This window comes from Poecilia mexicana, unplaced genomic scaffold (genome assembly GCF_051168715.1).
Source record: "Poecilia mexicana isolate PSO_F unplaced genomic scaffold, ASM5116871v1 scaffold_6, whole genome shotgun sequence".
In the NCBI taxonomy this organism is placed as follows: Eukaryota; Metazoa; Chordata; class Actinopteri; order Cyprinodontiformes; family Poeciliidae; genus Poecilia; species Poecilia mexicana.
In genome coordinates, this window is record NW_028263375.1 from 33262639 (window position 1) to 33279899 (window position 17261).

At 38.0% G+C, this 17261-nt stretch overlaps 1 protein-coding gene and 1 long non-coding RNA gene across 2 annotated transcripts; one reads left to right on the forward strand and one right to left on the reverse strand.

Annotated features, from left to right (window-relative positions):
- Positions 1-339: 339 nt before the first annotated feature.
- Positions 340-17067, forward strand: LOC106909871 (uncharacterized). The gene is given in 7 exon segments (XM_088006760.1): positions 340-493; positions 2956-3009; positions 11641-11828; positions 12844-13005; positions 13183-13293; positions 15216-15292; positions 15294-17067. Coding segments are annotated over 7 exon segments (780 nt in total). The 3' UTR covers positions 15328-17067.
- On the reverse strand, positions 6813-8704 carry LOC148159531 (uncharacterized). The gene is made up of 2 exons (XR_015763155.1): positions 8258-8704; positions 6813-7196 (listed from the first exon to the last, which is right to left on the reverse strand). It is a non-coding gene; the product is annotated as an uncharacterized LOC148159531 (long non-coding RNA).
- Positions 17068-17261: the final 194 nt, after the last annotated feature.

The following is a 17261-nucleotide window of genomic DNA, read 5'->3' on the forward strand; positions in this document are numbered from 1 at the left end:
AATGTAAACCACATTTTACTGTAATTTTGTCGACCCCCCCAAAATTGCTCTTAAAACATTTCCCTGTTTATGGTCCCCCCCAATAATGAGATGGGATCTACGCCCTTGGGAACACATACAACACAGAGCTTTAAATCTGTCTCAATAACGTAAAGCTAGTTATTTAAAAGCGAGTCTGCTACATGCGGCTGACCTCGTCTGAAATGTAGTTATTTCCCACAATAGCCACCTCTCTCCAGGTGGTGGCAGTATAATGTGCGCACAAAGTTATAACATTATGTCAAAGAAGAAAAGGCTGGATAACTGTTACAGAAGAACTTTCAGGGGGACGAAGTAAACATGAGTCAGACTGTGTGAAAATCCGTGGTGATAACCGCTTCCAGCAGAGCCAGAGGGATAGGACTGCAGCTGGTTAAAGAGCTGGCTAACAGCAGCAACAGACCCGTTGCTGCTGTTGCCATCATAGCGACAGCCCGCAACCCTGCTGCTTCCACGATAACGACCCGAGGTGCTAATTTAGTTTCACTGTCTTTTTTATGTTGTCACTGATAACACTGACTGAATTCATAGTCTGGACCCAACGGCTCAAATACGGTCCGTAAGCAATAAAGTCTGGTTGTTTCCTATCTATACTGTACACAAAGGTCCTGTAACAAGCTATGGCTCGTTAAGTTATGCTTACCTTATTTATTTCTTGAGCCAATCTTAAACCAATGTCAGATAGTCTAATTTCAGAAGGATAAGAGAGTAAAATATAGTTCTGAGTGTCACAAAGCTGATTCCTTTTTTTTAATTCGTGTTATTACCATGGCAACTGATAATACTGGTACCCTAACTGACGGATGGAATGTGATAGCAAGAACACATCCGGGAACTTTGGCCAGCACCACGTCCCACTTTGGTGGAATAATTGGTTTAGTTGGTTTTAATTGCATGAATATGATGGCAGACAATTTGAATGATAGAATTATGTTGCGTTTATTGAGTTGGAAATAAATTCTGTCACTTAAGTCTGCCTCCACTGGACAAACAACCCCAGCAAGACGACCAAACCATATAATATGTGAAACCCTATTTGAAATAAATACTATATGTTATTTTTTCTTCAGTATGCACAGAACTTGGGAAAAGTGCAGCAGTTTTCCAACATATTTCCCATAGTATGGCTATGGATAAATTATTCTGTGTTTTTTCTCCATCTTTTTTAGCTGCTGCACGCTCACATGCACACACACATGCACACACATACACACATAAGGTTAAAGAAATGACTTCAAAGGGAAACGCTATTTAGGGCATAGCATAGGGAGAGGCATAGAAAAGGAACCAGAAACTTTTGTTCAGGGCCATTTCAGTGTTTCCCATAAGGAGGCATGGTGATGGACCAGAGCTGAAACAATACATTTCTCTGTTGTTCCAAACAATGTTATCACTTATTATCATTATCATTAATTATCATCATTATCATGGGCGTTATCATCAATCAATAAAATCCCCACAGCCGATCTTGAAAATTGGACGTTAAGATCATAACACTTAGCTTTCGTCAACAACTCAGGCGGAAGTGAGAGCTCCACGCGACGCAATTAATGTTCCGGCTGGAACATGGTGCGCCAAATAATAAAACATAAATTAACGAAGCTTCGAGGCAGATCAATTTTCCTCGAATAATTTTAATAATTGAGGTACTCGAATCATTTGAGGAATCGTTTCAGCCCTAATACTGACAAGAACTAAACTGCCAAAAAGAAGTTAATCTGCAGAAAGTCTTGCTGTACCCCTGAGACTCCTGAACTAGAGGCCTCGCTGTCCTATATTGCGCCTTGAGATCCAGTTCATAAACGGACAGAATAAATAGACAGAATTGGGGACAAAGGGTTCTGGTGTTGTCTAATTTAGATTTGGAACAAGGCTGGCTTTGTTCTGAGAATGCAAAGACAGTGCTAGCTTGTTGCTGATATTGTCATCAGCAGAAATGCACTGCTCCTGGTGAGAAACATCCAATCAGAGCCAGGAGGAAGGTCTTAACACTGCTGTCACCTGTTTTTATCTGGTGCATATCAACAGATAAAACAAGTGTAGTTTCCGTTTACTGGGTGTTAAGTTGATACATTAGAATTTGGTGAAGATCAGCTCATTTCTTTTATGTCCTGATTCACAAAACCCTACATTTGAAAAACAGTTTTTCTTTTTATCATGACCTTATGTATAGCTATGTGAAAAGAGCTGGTTGTTAATGTGGTTATGGAGACACATTTTCTGTAGTTTACCCATGTGACTTACCAAGTCATGGGTTGTGCTACAGAAGTAAATAGTTTATCCAAAGCGATGCTAGCTTCTTGTCACAACAATCCCGTCCAAGATTAGCTACACATAAAATGCCAAACATTAGTCTGTATAAATAGGCATGTTCACATTAACTTTCCTCACAGCTTTATTGAACATTTCCTCAGGTGGTGGAAAGTTCAAGATGTTGAACACTTTGTTTAGTGCCTTATCACTCTGATTACTTCAGTCCAAATATAACTGCTCTATATGTCAAAGCTTGTTGATCATGGTTGTTGTATTGAAGAGTTTGTACTGGCTTCAAGGGTTTTATTGCATTTTGTAGCAACATGGAGGGTCGCTATGCAGGACAGCCAGCTTTGTTACCTTCATAAAAAGTGGCAGATGATGCTGCAAATGTTAAAAAATTGAGAGATTTTTTTCCTTCATATAAAAGCAGACTTTGTCCTTGCAGTTATAGAGTTCTACAAACCACGTACTCAGTGGTGTGAAAATGTTTTTACTTGTCAGGGCTAAATGTTTTTTATGCCATACAAAAATGAATTTTTTTGTATGGCATAATTTTGTACAATTTTATGCCATACAAAAATGACTGTGTTGTGAGTGTAACTTACTTACAATACATGCAGTATATACAATACACACTAAATGCTAAACTTGACTTTCTTTAGGCTTTACAGGACCTGTCAAAAACACACTCAGATCTTCACATTGTTACACTTGGTAAGTCTGTCTGTACTTTGTCCGTCCCTTATATTTCATCAACAACATTGAAATCCCTGTCTTGTTAGAACCCACCAGTTAGAATAACATAATTTTTTGTTTCATTGGAGATGGCTTAATGTTATATCCTTCATGAAGTCCTCTGTGCAGTGCTTATATGAATGTGAACAAACAAGTTTCAGTGTGAAAACACAAAGCAAATGAATAAATAAATAATAATTATAAAATAATGATATAATCCCAGTGCCCAACCCCACATGAACCCACATTTCTTTTATGATTGTGGGTCAAAGTTGATTGAATAGAACAGATTGAGGGGTTTGCTTTAAATACTGAGGCTAATTGGTATGTATAATGGACACATTGTATAATAATATCTAAGACTTCTAGCTGGTGAAAAATTAGTTTAAAAAATGAGAGAGCCAGAGAGTTCTCTGCAGTAAATGTGGAAATAAACATGATGTTGAAAGTTATTCCACAGTAAGCAGTCGTGTGTTGAGCCAGACCAGCATGCCACTTTTTGTTAGGCAGTTGCACAAGGACATTGTGTACACACCTTGTCCTCCTTAAGGTTAATCAAACCTGACCTGTTTGGTCAGGTTTGATGAACCTGATGGTTTGATGTGCTGATCCGACTCCGTTTTCTTTTTCAGTGAGAATGAAAGTGCCCTCAGATAACATGCATTTGATGCTCGTTGGTGCCCAAACTGATGGACATTTACATTTACATGAGACAAACACTGAGAAAATATTCTGTTTACTTCGTAATCATTTATTGAGGGTTTCTCATAAATGTTGTGTGTTACATTATTATATGTAGCTAAATGGGGTCAGTTTCGTAATTTAGTTTTAAATAATAAAATATTAAAATGGTGAAAAATATTGGTTCCAATGCCCCTTGAATAAATAACACTGAATGCAGTCACATTTCACTGTATTATAGGTTAAGGTAAGTTTTGGTTTTTGTATTTTGTAACTGACAGTACGTTTGTTTGACTGCCACACATTTTCAGGTAAAAAGTTTATGTATTTACACAAACTTTCATGTAACATTCATTTTTTTACTCATTTGTGCATCAAACACTGTGCTGCAACAGTTTTTGAGTTATGAACGCTGTATACCCGAGGCCCCAGGTCATCCAGGGTGAACCCAACACATGGGACTCGATACCAACAGCACTGACGACTAGTTGACATTTTTCAGCTTTCTTGTCTCGCAGAGCTTGCACATCTGTGTGTACAAGCTCAAAATTTCACAAGCACAAATTTTATAGGAGGAGGGCAAGTGATTGTTGCCTCATCACTCACATTTCATAGGAAATTAATGGACAAGGAGCGATTTTGCCTGCTGTGTGTCAAACAGTCAGTTAGGGTTTCCCCCAGAAAACTTGCTAAGCCCGGCGGAGGGGGCATCGAGGCGGTCCACAGGCGATCTATCGTGTTTTTGTATTAAAAGATGTTAAGTTGACAGAAAATATTAAAGTATTACTGTGTAATTATATGTTACAGGAAAACATATCCAGTGAAATGCTATTTAAACCTGCAACTAGTCTAAAAACAACAAATTTGCACTTCTGTTTAATCCAAATTAAGTCAGCAGCTCCGTCAGGCCCCCAAGAGCTTCAGGGGCCCCATAAACGCTAATATTTTAAAACAGACCACAGATACATAAATGTAACACTTGTTTATTGAGATTATCAATGCTGTTAAACTTGATTCAATTTCAGCATACATACATTAAAAGATTTTAAGTTGTTTAACATTTAAATGCAAGATTTTAAGGAGCTGGTAAGATTACTTTGTAAAACTTCGAAGAACAATATTCATAGCTAGATTGTTTTGTTACCATAGCAACAATCCGATGCTGTGAGTTTAATCTTTGAATTTACAAATACAAATTAGTAAACTGCGATTATAACTTATTGCTTTTTAGGCTGGCCAATTAAACTACTCCCTTCTCCCATATTTCACTAACTCTAACACAGAAGCTGTTAGAGGTGCTGATGATTTTAGCAGCTAGATGGCCCCTAAGTTAAAGTCTGCGCAAGGCCTCATGCAGCCTTGGACCGGCCCTGCACAATGAGTAAATCCGCTGCACTGCGCAGAGATGTGCAACAAACGGGAAATTTGGCTTTAGTAGTTGTTCCATTTCGTGTCTGTTGAGTTTTTAATCATCACAGAAACTATTCTGGTTGGCAGGCACGTGCAGAGGGTGGGGGCTGGGGGTGCTTGAGCACCTGCCCTTTTTGCTCCTTGCCCCAAAGTGCCCTTTTGGTCAATTTTTTTTTTTTTTTTTTTTTTTTTGTTGGTATTATTTTCAAAGCCCTCTTATGACACATAATCACATGTACTAAAATTATTTTATTTATTTATTTATTTATTTATTTATTTGTACAACATAATAAGCCTTCCGGTCACCTTGTTACCTTTGACCTTTTGCCGGTGTCGCATGACGCAGTTGCCTCTCGCGCAGTGAGATAAGGCGGCTAACTGGAGCTCAGCATAGCGAACGTTCCAGATTACACAACAGTTTTTGGTGAATTTTTATATATATATATTGTGCAAGGAGGCCTCTGAGACAGTCCAGCACATAACAGCAGGGTGCAAGATGCTGGCAGGGAAAGCGTACATGGAACGACATAACCAAGTGGCGGGCATAGTGCACAGGAACATCTGTGCAGAATATGGACTGGAAGCCCCAAGATCAAAGTGGGGAACACCCCCAAAGGTGGTGGAGAATGACCGAGCTAAGATCCTGTGGGACTTCCAGATCCAGACAGACAAGATGGTAATGGCGAACCAACCGGACATTGTGGTGGTGGATAAAGAACAGAGGAAAGCCGTTGTGGTGGATGTAGCAATACCAAGTGACCACAACATCAGGAAAAAGGAGCACGAGAAACTGGAGAAATACCAGGGCCTCAGAGAGGAACTGGAAGGTGAAGACCACAGTGGTGCCTGTGACCATCAGGGCCCTCGGGGCAGTCACCCCCAAACTGGAGCAGTGGCTCAAACAGATCCCAGGAACAACATCAGACATCTCAGTCCAGAAATGTGCAGTTCTAGGCACAGCCAAGATACTGGAGGAGAACCCTCAAGCTCCCAGGCCTATGGTAGAGGACCCAAGCTCAGAGAATGAAAGAGAGAGACCACCCGTGGAGGGTGAGAAGGGAATTTTATATATATATATATATATATATATATATATATATATATATATATATATATATATATATACACTGAAAAAAATAACTCTTTGGATTAACATAAAAAAATCATGGAAAGATTTTCCACCTGATTACTTTGCTTTATTTCAGCACTATGTAATTTTGTTACTCCAATTTAAAGGAAATGTGTTGGTTCAACTTAATTTATTAAGGTTATTCCAATTTAAAGGAAATGTGTTGGTTCAACTTAATTTATTAAGGTTATTCCAATTTAAAGGAAATGTGTTGGTTCAACTTAAATTATTATGGTTATTCCAATTTAAAGCAAATGTGTTGGTTCAACTTAATTTTTGTGGTTGATTCAACTTATTTACTTTAGTTGGACCCAATGTAATTTAATAGAACCAGACCAACTAATTTTACAGTGATACCTTCACACTACTTAATTAAGTTGATCCAACTCATGAAAATTAAGTTAGCTGAACAAACATGCTTCATGCTGAAAGAAAGCTATTTAATCGTGTGGAAAATCTTTCCATGATTGAATTATGTTAAATCAAAGACATTTTCTTAAGTGCTATTAAATGAAGTGTTTTAAGACCACACTGAAAGAAGAAAGAACACTCAACAATGAGAAAAAGTACAACATGAACTGTATTTTCAAAATTGTTATCCATTTTCTTTTTACACAGCACAAAAAACAGCTGAGTTGAAAGTTGAAATAAACAACAAAAGGTCAGTTTTGTTTTTCCAGAAAAAAACTGGGCTGTGTTTAGCATAGATCAAATTCTTAACAACATAAAAAGTGTCAGTAAATTCGCTCAACTTTACGAACTGTAACAGTTAAAATTTAGTTTTCGACTGCGGTCTTTGGAAAAACATGTAAAGATAGATTGCCCAAGTTGTTCATCACTTCCACCCCGTCCAGGAGAATCCCAACATCCTCAATGGCATCGCCAGGCTCTGCACTCTCCGGTCGAATAACGAAGATTCCACAGACGGTCTCGGCCATTTGTGCACCTTGATGATGGGAACATGGGTGGGGTATTGCGGGGGAGAGATTTCACATCTCATTAAATAAAAAAATAACTTTACACTTATTTGGCTGACTCACCAACAGCTAAGGTCCATCAAAGATCTGTCTGTGTTAATTGTGAGTCCAGTGGTAAGATTTCCCATTTAGAAAAGGTACCATATTTTCTACATTTTCACAAAAATCGTCTTATAATGCGGTGCACCTTGTGGTGCGGAAAATACGGTATATTGTCTCATATGGAAAAACATGAAGAGAAGGGATGAATCCCAAATAGGCCCCATATTCCATGGCCTGTTCTCCTCAATTGAAATGATAGTCTGAGGATCCACCACACAGACTGTCATTCCAAACCAGTCCTACTTATGTGCAAACAAAGCCCTGACTCTGTACACAAACCAAACATCTTATCCATGAAGAACCTGTCTTGTTTCCTGGATGGAGGAAATGTCATGACTATGTGTGGTAGTTATTTCCAAATAGATCAGTACTAACATCTTAGGTAAAGTTACTTAATATTTTTGTCTGCATATGAAACAATGCTGTTAGAAAAAAAGGTTCCTCTGACTCAAATTTAATACTTTTTATTATTAATAAATTAAGAATCTGTGTTACGATAGAAAGCCACAAAAGTGTGTGTGCATCCAATGTCCACTCTGCATTTACCTACATAATAACATAAAAAAACATTTAAATAGACTTATGTTTGGCCCCAGTGTTTAAAATCCACTAAACCTCAGACTTCAGAGTTTGTATGGCACCAGATGCTGAATTTACATCAGTCCAACTTTTTTCCAGGGAGTTTTAACAACCTGAGGAGGAGCAAAACTGTGACATTTATGGGGTCCGTTTTTTGTCTTGACAGCAGCTTTGTGACCCTTACACTGCTTCATGTGATGTTAGCATGATTTGAGTACATCAATTACATAGAAACGTGACCGAACATAGAAAAAAATGTTTTTTTTTAAAAGTCTGATGATATTAATTTGCATCTTTTTATTTCGATTTTTATTTTGATTTAGACGGATGAAAATAGACTGAATCTTACCTTTTTCAAATTAAGCAGATCCAAATCAGGAATCTTCCCGCTTCTCTTGAAAGAACAGTTTGAAGTTTTCCCAGACACAAGATCTCGCGTGATCTCGCTAGCATCTCGCGTGATCTTCCATAATTTCGCTAGCATCTCGCGTGATCTTCCATAATTTCGCTAGCATCTCGCGTGATCTTCCGTAATCTCGCCAGTGTCTCGCGTGATCTCCGGGTCTCGCTAGACCCTCTTCGGCGGGAGATTAGTCTGACTACATTGAATCACGTTGTCTCAACTTGAATACATTTTATTAACGCTAGGTTGTTGAATTTTATGTTTATTTGACGTGATTTTGTCATATTTGCCTTTGAAATATAAAATAATTCTGTTAAACATGTTATTTTTTATAAATGCAATAACCACTTCAATTCAGTTGTGCTTTGACACAAGCATGGAGCAAGCAGGCAATAAATGTTAGAACGCTGAATTAAACGGTAATTAAACGCTGATTAATTACCAGCTAACCATCACTTCATGTGATGTTAACACATGTTAGCCATTGACATGAGTACATCAATTACATAGTGTGAAGGTATCACTGTTAAATAAGTTGGTTTCAACTAAATTTGCATTCATCTTAATCAAGTAAAGTCAATTATTTGGTCCAAAACATTGCAAATTAGTTGGTCTGGTTCTATTAAATTACATTGGGTCCAACTAAAGTAAATAAGTTGAATCAACCACAAAAGTTAAGTTGAGCCAACACATTTGCTTTAAATTGGAGTAACAGAATTACATAGTGCTGAAATAAAGCAAAGTAATCAAGTGGAAAATCTTTCCATGATTTTTTTTATGTTAATCCAAAGAGTTATTTCTTTCAGTGTACATAGCAACACTGATATGTGCACAATCCTGCCAGGAAAATTTAGTATTCTCTAAACTGCAGCTGGCGTTTTCCTGGCACGAAAAACAATCATCTCGCAGGGCCTCGTGTGATTTCACATGATCTCGCGGGATCTGCCGTGATCTCGCTCGTCGCCTCCGGCACAAGATCAGTCTGACTATAATGAATCGTGTTATCTCAACATGATTCAATTTCATAAACGTTAAGTTGATGAATTTCTTGTTTGTTCAACATGATTTTATCACGTTTTTGTTTAAAACATGAAATTATTGTGTTAAAAGTACATGATATTCTTTTATTAATCTAATAACCCCCTAAGTTCATTTTTTTGAGTGTATATAAACTTTTTTGGTGAATAAAGTGGAGTAGACTTGCTACTTGTCAGATGACGGAAAACGTTGAAAGTATCGTTTCTGCTTCAGCACGGAGTCGCGGTTTAAGCAGAGAGGTAAAGAAATACAACAGACACTGACAGGCCTCTGTGTCTGGTTTACTCTGAAGAACTACTGAGTGGGAGGAGACAGCCAAGTGAGGAAAAACTGTTCTCATCTATCGATTCAGTATTTTTATCATACAGACATTAGGCTGTTGTTGTTGTGCTATTAGCTAGCTGCTAGCTAACGACTTTGCTAATAAAGCTAGATAAATAAAAAGCTTCTTCCCTGTGTACGAGGCACATCGCCCGTCCAAAACTTATCATCTCCATAATGAATATATGTCCGATCTTCTAATTTCCTTTGCTGCATAATGTACATTGCATTTATTCTGGCGTTAGGTAAATGTGTCTTGAAAGAGAATAGCACTTAAATAAAAGTCCAACAAGGATATTCATTTAGAATTAAAAATAACTCACCCTGAATTACCTTGATAGATAAAATGTATGTCATTAATGAAGGGGAAAAAACTCAATGGGAAAAAATAAACTAACATCAGTTAAGTAAAATAAATTTGTAATCAAAACTTTTGGAATTGTAATGATTTCTTTTTTTAAAAAACAAATTATTTTGTTTAAAAAACTTTTTTTTTGTCTTGTGAACTTAAAAAGTTATTTGCCAAACATAAACTTTTATTTGCACACATCAGAAATCTTTTATTGCGATTTTGGGTCTTGCCCATGATGTCATGTGAGAATCACAAGCAAAACTTTGAGTCAAACAAAAACTTAGAATATCAAGAAAATATTTCTGACATGCACAAATAAGTTTGTTTTGCAAAAAAAAAATTCACTTCATGAGTCCCACAGTGACATGCATTAACAATTCAATTTTTGCTTTTGTTTTTTTTCTTTTTTTCTGCAGTTCCACCTTAAAGTTTGATGCAGCTCTGCTTTCCTGAATGGACCATCTTCATCTCCACTGCAGCAAACAGGCAGCTCTGTTTTATAGATTACAGTACACTAAAAGGTTGCATTGTGCCCTTGTTTATATTTTTAATAGTGTAATTCTGTAAAGACAAAATATGTAAATCAGAGCTAAACCACCAGCTCTGATTTACATATCTTGCTAAATTGCGGGTTTGAATATTACAATACTTTCCTTTAACAAAATAGACCTGCAGAAAGAAATTACTAATAAAATATCTTACATATGCATAGCTATATGCTCTGTATAGAGATTTACCTTAGCTTTGATTGTATATTTCACAATTTTGTAATTTATCATTGTTTATTAAACTCTGAAAGCTGAGTGGCTTTGTTAATATTCTGTCCTAGAATGCGGTAAGATGTGCCCTTTTTTTTTTTTGAGCACCTGCCCCTTTAGTGGTCTCTGCACGGCCCTGCTCACCGCTCCACAACGCGCACCTCTGAATTCGCTACAAGTTAATCCTGCGGTTCACATTGAGCTGCGCAACCAGAGCTAACGCGGCGGGCTTTAAACTCTTCCCTAGAGTTCTCCAAAGGATCATAATTCCTCACAGTAATTTTATCTAAATATCCATACAGGTCAGCCTGTGTCCAGTTTGAGTGAAAGGAGGCGCGCGCGGTCCGCGCTGAGGTAAAGCAGCGGCAACGCGCGAGGCAAAGCACAGAGGCGCCAGCTGTGTGATTAGTTCGCGCACTGTTGGCTTTAAATGCATAAACTATAAACCTATCTATTATTAACATATCCTTAAGGATATATCTGCTCTGCTAGTGAAATGCTCAGAGCAACAGAGACGCTTGCAGCCTGGCTTTTTTTTTTTTTTTTTTTAAAGGCGATTTTTTTCCCCCTTGAAACGTAAACAAGCAACGCTTAGCCTGGCAGCGAGGCTAGTAAAGCATGGCCGGCCGCCAGGCTTATAATACACTGAGGGAAACCCTGAGTCAGTCATGGATGTATATTTAAACACATTACAGACTGTGAATTATATTGACACTGGGTGGCCACACACGTGTAAACACTAAAGTCTTTGACATGGTTGTCCTTCTTCAGACTCCTCTCTCTCTAACCTTCTTTCCTGTCAGTTCAATACAGGCTACTAGTGATTGTAAATTGCACATTCATGTTTCTGTTCATTCCAGATGTGAGCAGTGAGCAGAGCACAAGTTCAGCCTCTGAACAGGTTCAGTCTATTTTGGGAAATTCAGGACTCAACTGCTTGATTAATAATGCTGCCATTGGATTCTCCACCAACATCAGCACTGTGACCCCAGAGGCAATGATGACGATGTTCCAGGTCTACACTGTTGCACCACTCTTTGTAACAAAGGTATGGAAGATCCAAATGCTTTTTCTCTCATGCCAACATAGGATTAGTGTTATAGTATGTATGTTATGTATTTGAATGCAATAAAATGCATGGATTTCATTTAAAAAAAAAAAAAAAAAACGTCCTTTCTTATATGCAGTCCTTTTTATATCATATTTAACTTTTAGGGAAATATTTTGTGCCACTACAGTTTGTCCTCTTATTTCAGACGTTGAGGCCCATTTATACGTGCTATAACATCTTCAAGTTGACAAATAATCATAAATGTGCAGATGTTGCACTGTGTATGAAACCAACAAATACATAAACTCTACATTATATTTTCCCCTCTGACTTGTACAATTCACTTTATAAGGAGAACTAGAGAATTTGGTGGGTCAACTCAACATTAAAATGTATGCTTAACAAGACCACATTGTCTGACAGAGAAAAGTGCCACAAAAAGGCATAATGACCTGAGAAAAGCAATGTCTGAGGAAAACATTAACAGTCTGAAAGCTGATTTACTCTTTTGCCAGACCATAATGTTCCTGTATGCTTTAAAACCAATCCAGCTCTTCTTATTCTGACCTGTTATCCACTGTTGCTCCCTGTTTATTTTGTGTGATAGTGTGGACTAAAATGCAGTACTGGTTTTGTAAATGAGTCAACCTTTTACTCACCAAGTTAGTGTGTTTTAACGGGACAGAAAACATTTCATGGATGGAATATGAGGTGCCTTGGTGACGTTTTCTTGTTTCACTGTAAGTGAGACGAGCAAAATACGAGCTGTTTGTATTCTGTTGTTAAACTCAAGCTTCATCCTAGTGAGAGCTGGACTCTGCCAGGGTTTCTCCTTGCCACTGAACCTGTATATGATGTTCATGTACAATCTATATAATCATGGAAAAATTAGTGTGTGGCCTGGGCACCTCAGGCACTCATCTTTCAATTTTACAGATGATGCTGTTCTGTCAGCATGTTTTGACCTTTCCGGTGTTCTGGAGCACTGATACTGATTATTGGTTTTGCTCAGGCCTTCTTGCCTCTGCTACAGACTGCTGCTGCCAAGTCAGGAGATCCTGGAATGGGGATCCACAGGGCAGCTGTCATCAATATGTCCTCTGTTCTTGGTTCCATCACACTGAACTGTAGGGATACTGCCAAATTCAGGAGCTATGCCTATTGTACCTCTAAGGTCAGAACATGCACAAGAAATAGTTACAAAATTCAGATGGTAGATTTGGTTTATATGAGGAAGTAATACCCATAAGAAGTACTTGCAGTCACTGTGAAATGATGCAGTAAAACAGTTTTATATATTTTGTGAGTCACAACAACAGAATAAAATAATATTTTTGTTTATTTTCCACAGGCAGCCCTAAACATGTTAACAAGGTGTCTAGCTGCTGATTTGGAGCCCAGTAAAATTCTCTGCATGTCTCTGCACCCTGGCTGGGTGAGGACGGACATGGAAGGACCTCATGTAAGCACTCCTTAGATTAAAATCAATCTCTCTGGGCTTCTTTCAACAATACTTAAAAAAGGTTCACAGGAACATCCTATATGGTGTTGTACTGATACACTTTGGGACTCAGACAGCAAAATATGAGTGAATCAATACTAGTGATGGGTAGATGAGGCGTCATGTATCGTTTCGACACATAGCAAAACTGTGTCGATTCTGTGTCACTGAATACTCACATCTGCTGGACATTAAAAATTCCTACAGGCAATGTAGTGATTTGGCGACCTAGTCTATACAATAAGATTTAAGTCTTTGTATTTTATTGAATATTATATTGCATTATGTCATATATTCAGTTAAATTTAAAATATATTTGATATACAGTCAATAAAAAATCTGAACATGAACCATAAAGTGAAAATTTAAGTGAATGCGTTTGGAATGAGGATCCTTGTGGACTGTTTTTTTCCCATAAATTTTCATTTAAAAAAAAGTTTTTACAACATTTTGAAATTTAGCCTGTTACGCTTTTTTGACAAAACTTCTCCTGCTGTAGAAAAATTGAGGTAAATACTACATTTACAGCAAACCCTAGATTTTCTTAGGGGTTTCATTCCGAAAATAACCTGTGATATGCGAAATCCGTGAAGTAGATACCTTTATTTCTTACAGTTATTACACAGCATAAATAAATACTCTACATTGAAACCAAATAAAATCTGTTTTCAGGTCTGCGGATGTGCGTGTTCATCAATCGGGCCTCAATGTGATCCGGAGTCACGTCATTAAAGCGTCTCCTCCAAGCTGCCCCGGGAGATTCACAGCTGTATCTACGGCAGAGCAATGGACCTCATCAAGCGAGCCTCCGGTCGGGTGTTGCGCTGCCTCTGACCACAGTTTTTTTCCAGCTGGCATTCTAAGTTTCAGTTTCCATCTCCTGAATGGCCAATCTGTATTAAATACCATAACTTTATTGGCACTCAGGTAGAGAAGAAGCGCGGAGACTGTTTTTACCAATCATACGGTCAATCAGGACGCAGAACACTGTGGAAAAAAAACTGCACAAAAAAATCTGTGAAGCAGCGAAACCGTGAAAGGTGAACCGCGTTATAGCGAAGGTTCACTGTATATGAAATAATTTATAAAGAGCACCTCAGTAATTTGTAGAATGGCTGCATATCTGAGTTTATCCTAGGTGTGTCTGGGACTTCATTCTCATGCCTGGCCTCATAATGCCTCAGCACTGAAAAGGTGGATTTATTTAAATAAGACAGTTTAGTCAAACATACAACACTTAACCTGTAGAACATAATATGAAAGTAAACTAAGAGTCAATTTCAGCTGAATTTGGATTCAGATAGATCAAGTAGAAACTGACAAGAACCGGATGAAACAACAAAAATGAAAACATTTATTTTCCAACATAAGACCAAAATGGTTCCACACTGTGGAAACCTTTCATTTGAGGCTGCTTCCATAGTTGACGCTGTACCATAAATTACTCAGCTGCTGTGCCAAACGAATCAATCTGCTTTTGACAGATTGACAGATTCGCTTCCTTATAAACACAGTTTGGCACATTAATGTCATTTCGAAACAGTTCCTGTATTGGTCACATTACTTGCTGAAACCAGTACACGCACTGACACGGGTTTTGGTCTATGGGCTTGACACATGCGCCGACACATCGGTATTGCCGGACCCATCACTAATCAACACTTAAATATGGTTAGGTAGAAATATTGAATCCATGTTGAAGTCTGACATTGAAGTTATACAAAAAATGGCCGGTGACATAAATTGAATCAATGCTAGGGTTTCAACCATAGCTGGTATTATATCAATGTTGATTCAACCATCACCTAAATGTGGGTTTATATCAGAGGAATTTGTGTATATCAGAGGAAATCCTGCACTGACAATCTACTTCTGTGTTACAGGCTGACTTAACAGTAGAGCAGAGTGTTTCTGGAATCCTGTCTGTCCTCTTTGGACTTAGCGAGAGGGACAATGGTAGTCCTTGACTACCATGGACAGAAGCTGCAGTGGTAAAGCGTATTTGCTGCACTGAGTATTTCACCGACAATGCAGACTCATTTCTGAAAAAGCGGTTGATAGCTGATGCATTGAACATGGCATGAAGCTGGGAGCATACCAATCACACCACTGGTGCTGCTGCGCATTAGCACATGCAGTTATCGTGGTGTAGGTTTTGGATGGAGGTGCCAAATGCCACACGGTGGGGACAGCAAGTAGTTTCAAAGTTTAAATAATTATTTATTCAATTTGCCTTTGGGATTAAAAAAGTATTTTTGAATTTGAATAAATAAATAAATCTAACACTAAAGAATAACTAAACCTCAGAAACATAATAAAACCAGAGTAACAAGCAATAACTAGAGACAAGAAATAAAAGGACTGAAGTAGTAAAACAGAAACAAGACTGATCTAATCAAAGAAAGAGTAAGGAACAGAATAATCAAGCCTCAAAGGCAACTCAAAACAACCCTTTTTGTTCTCGACCTTTAAATAATGAGCTTATCACTTATTTTGGACCAATATCTAAGTCACTAAGGTGATAAATAGGAGGGAAATGCAAACATTTAAAAAAAACACAAGTCACTAGAAAGATTATTTTGCCTACCACTGCTATAGCAAAATCAGTTTCTTTCTACTTTAAATTCTGATGGTTTTTTTCTTGACATTATTGACATCTAGTGATGCAAAAACGGTATTACAGTTTTTGAAGGCTTAACGTGAGGCATCATGAACATGTCGTGCCCCTGACATGCACTCTATCACAAAATGTGTCAAGTAGTTTCAGTTTTCTTTTCTTTTTTATTCTTTTCTTTCTGGATTCACTGTTTATGAGTTGAACAAATAAAAAAAACCTTGAAGGAAGATGACTGTGTGGTTTAATAAATGTTAACAGATTAACAAAACTTTTCACTTTGTACTAAATTATTTCATTTTCATCAAATAAAGTTCCAGTATGTAAAATACGGTTGTATTTGCTCACCAGGTGTGCGCTGCCTTACCTGGGGAGAAACTCAACCACTCACTACTTTTTGCTTTTTAAAATAAGAGCTGTGTCGTTTTTAGGATTAATTGATGTTTGAAATGGTTGTTATGTGCGTCGGGCACATTATGATGATTCTATTTTTTCTTTGTTTTCTTATAGACTTTAGTTGAATGACCTTTTCAATTTTGGAGTTTGGATAATTTCCTATTTTTGGTCATTTGATTACCTTAATTTGTGGCGCTGTTGGTCCACCTATAAATAGGCTGGGTTTCGGCATGTTGGGGATCTCCGCCCTTCCACTCGCTTCCGCTCGCGCCACCAACACCAGGCGCGGTGCGCGCTCGTCCAGCCGCTGTGGGCCGCAGCTGAGGTTTCCAGCCTGCTATGTGGTATTTCTGTTAGCCTTTGTTTGTTTGCTTTTTCGTTGTGATTTTGGCCTGGTGGGACCGGTTGTCCTGGTTTCGATCTTTCTTTTGCATTAGGTTCTTTTTGCTTTAGTCCGGTACTAGTAGGGGCTTCGACGGCCTTGTATAGGGTTGGCCCCCTGCTGTACCGTTTTGTTCTGTTTGATCGGCTCACCAGGTCCAACTTTCTGTTAATACTTTTGGGGTTTTGTTTTTCTTTTCTTTTCTTTTTTTCTTTTTTTTTTGGGGGGGGGCACGGGAAACTGGGGGCATTTAACTCTTTTTCTTCACAGAAAATAGGAAGCAGCTGAACAAAAAAACAAAGTTCAAGAGAGTTTAAGAATAAAATATTTTGTTGAACCCTCATTCTTGTCTCATGTCCTCAAATATGTTGTGCCCTTGGTGGACGTAACAATGGTAAAGACAAGGATATAAAATAAGGCATATCATGAATCTATTTTAATTTGCTCATTTCACTGTATTCTTGCAGTCCTCTGACAGAACGGTAAGTAGACATAATTAATATTTGCACCCATCTACAGCCGACAAACAAAGTGAGC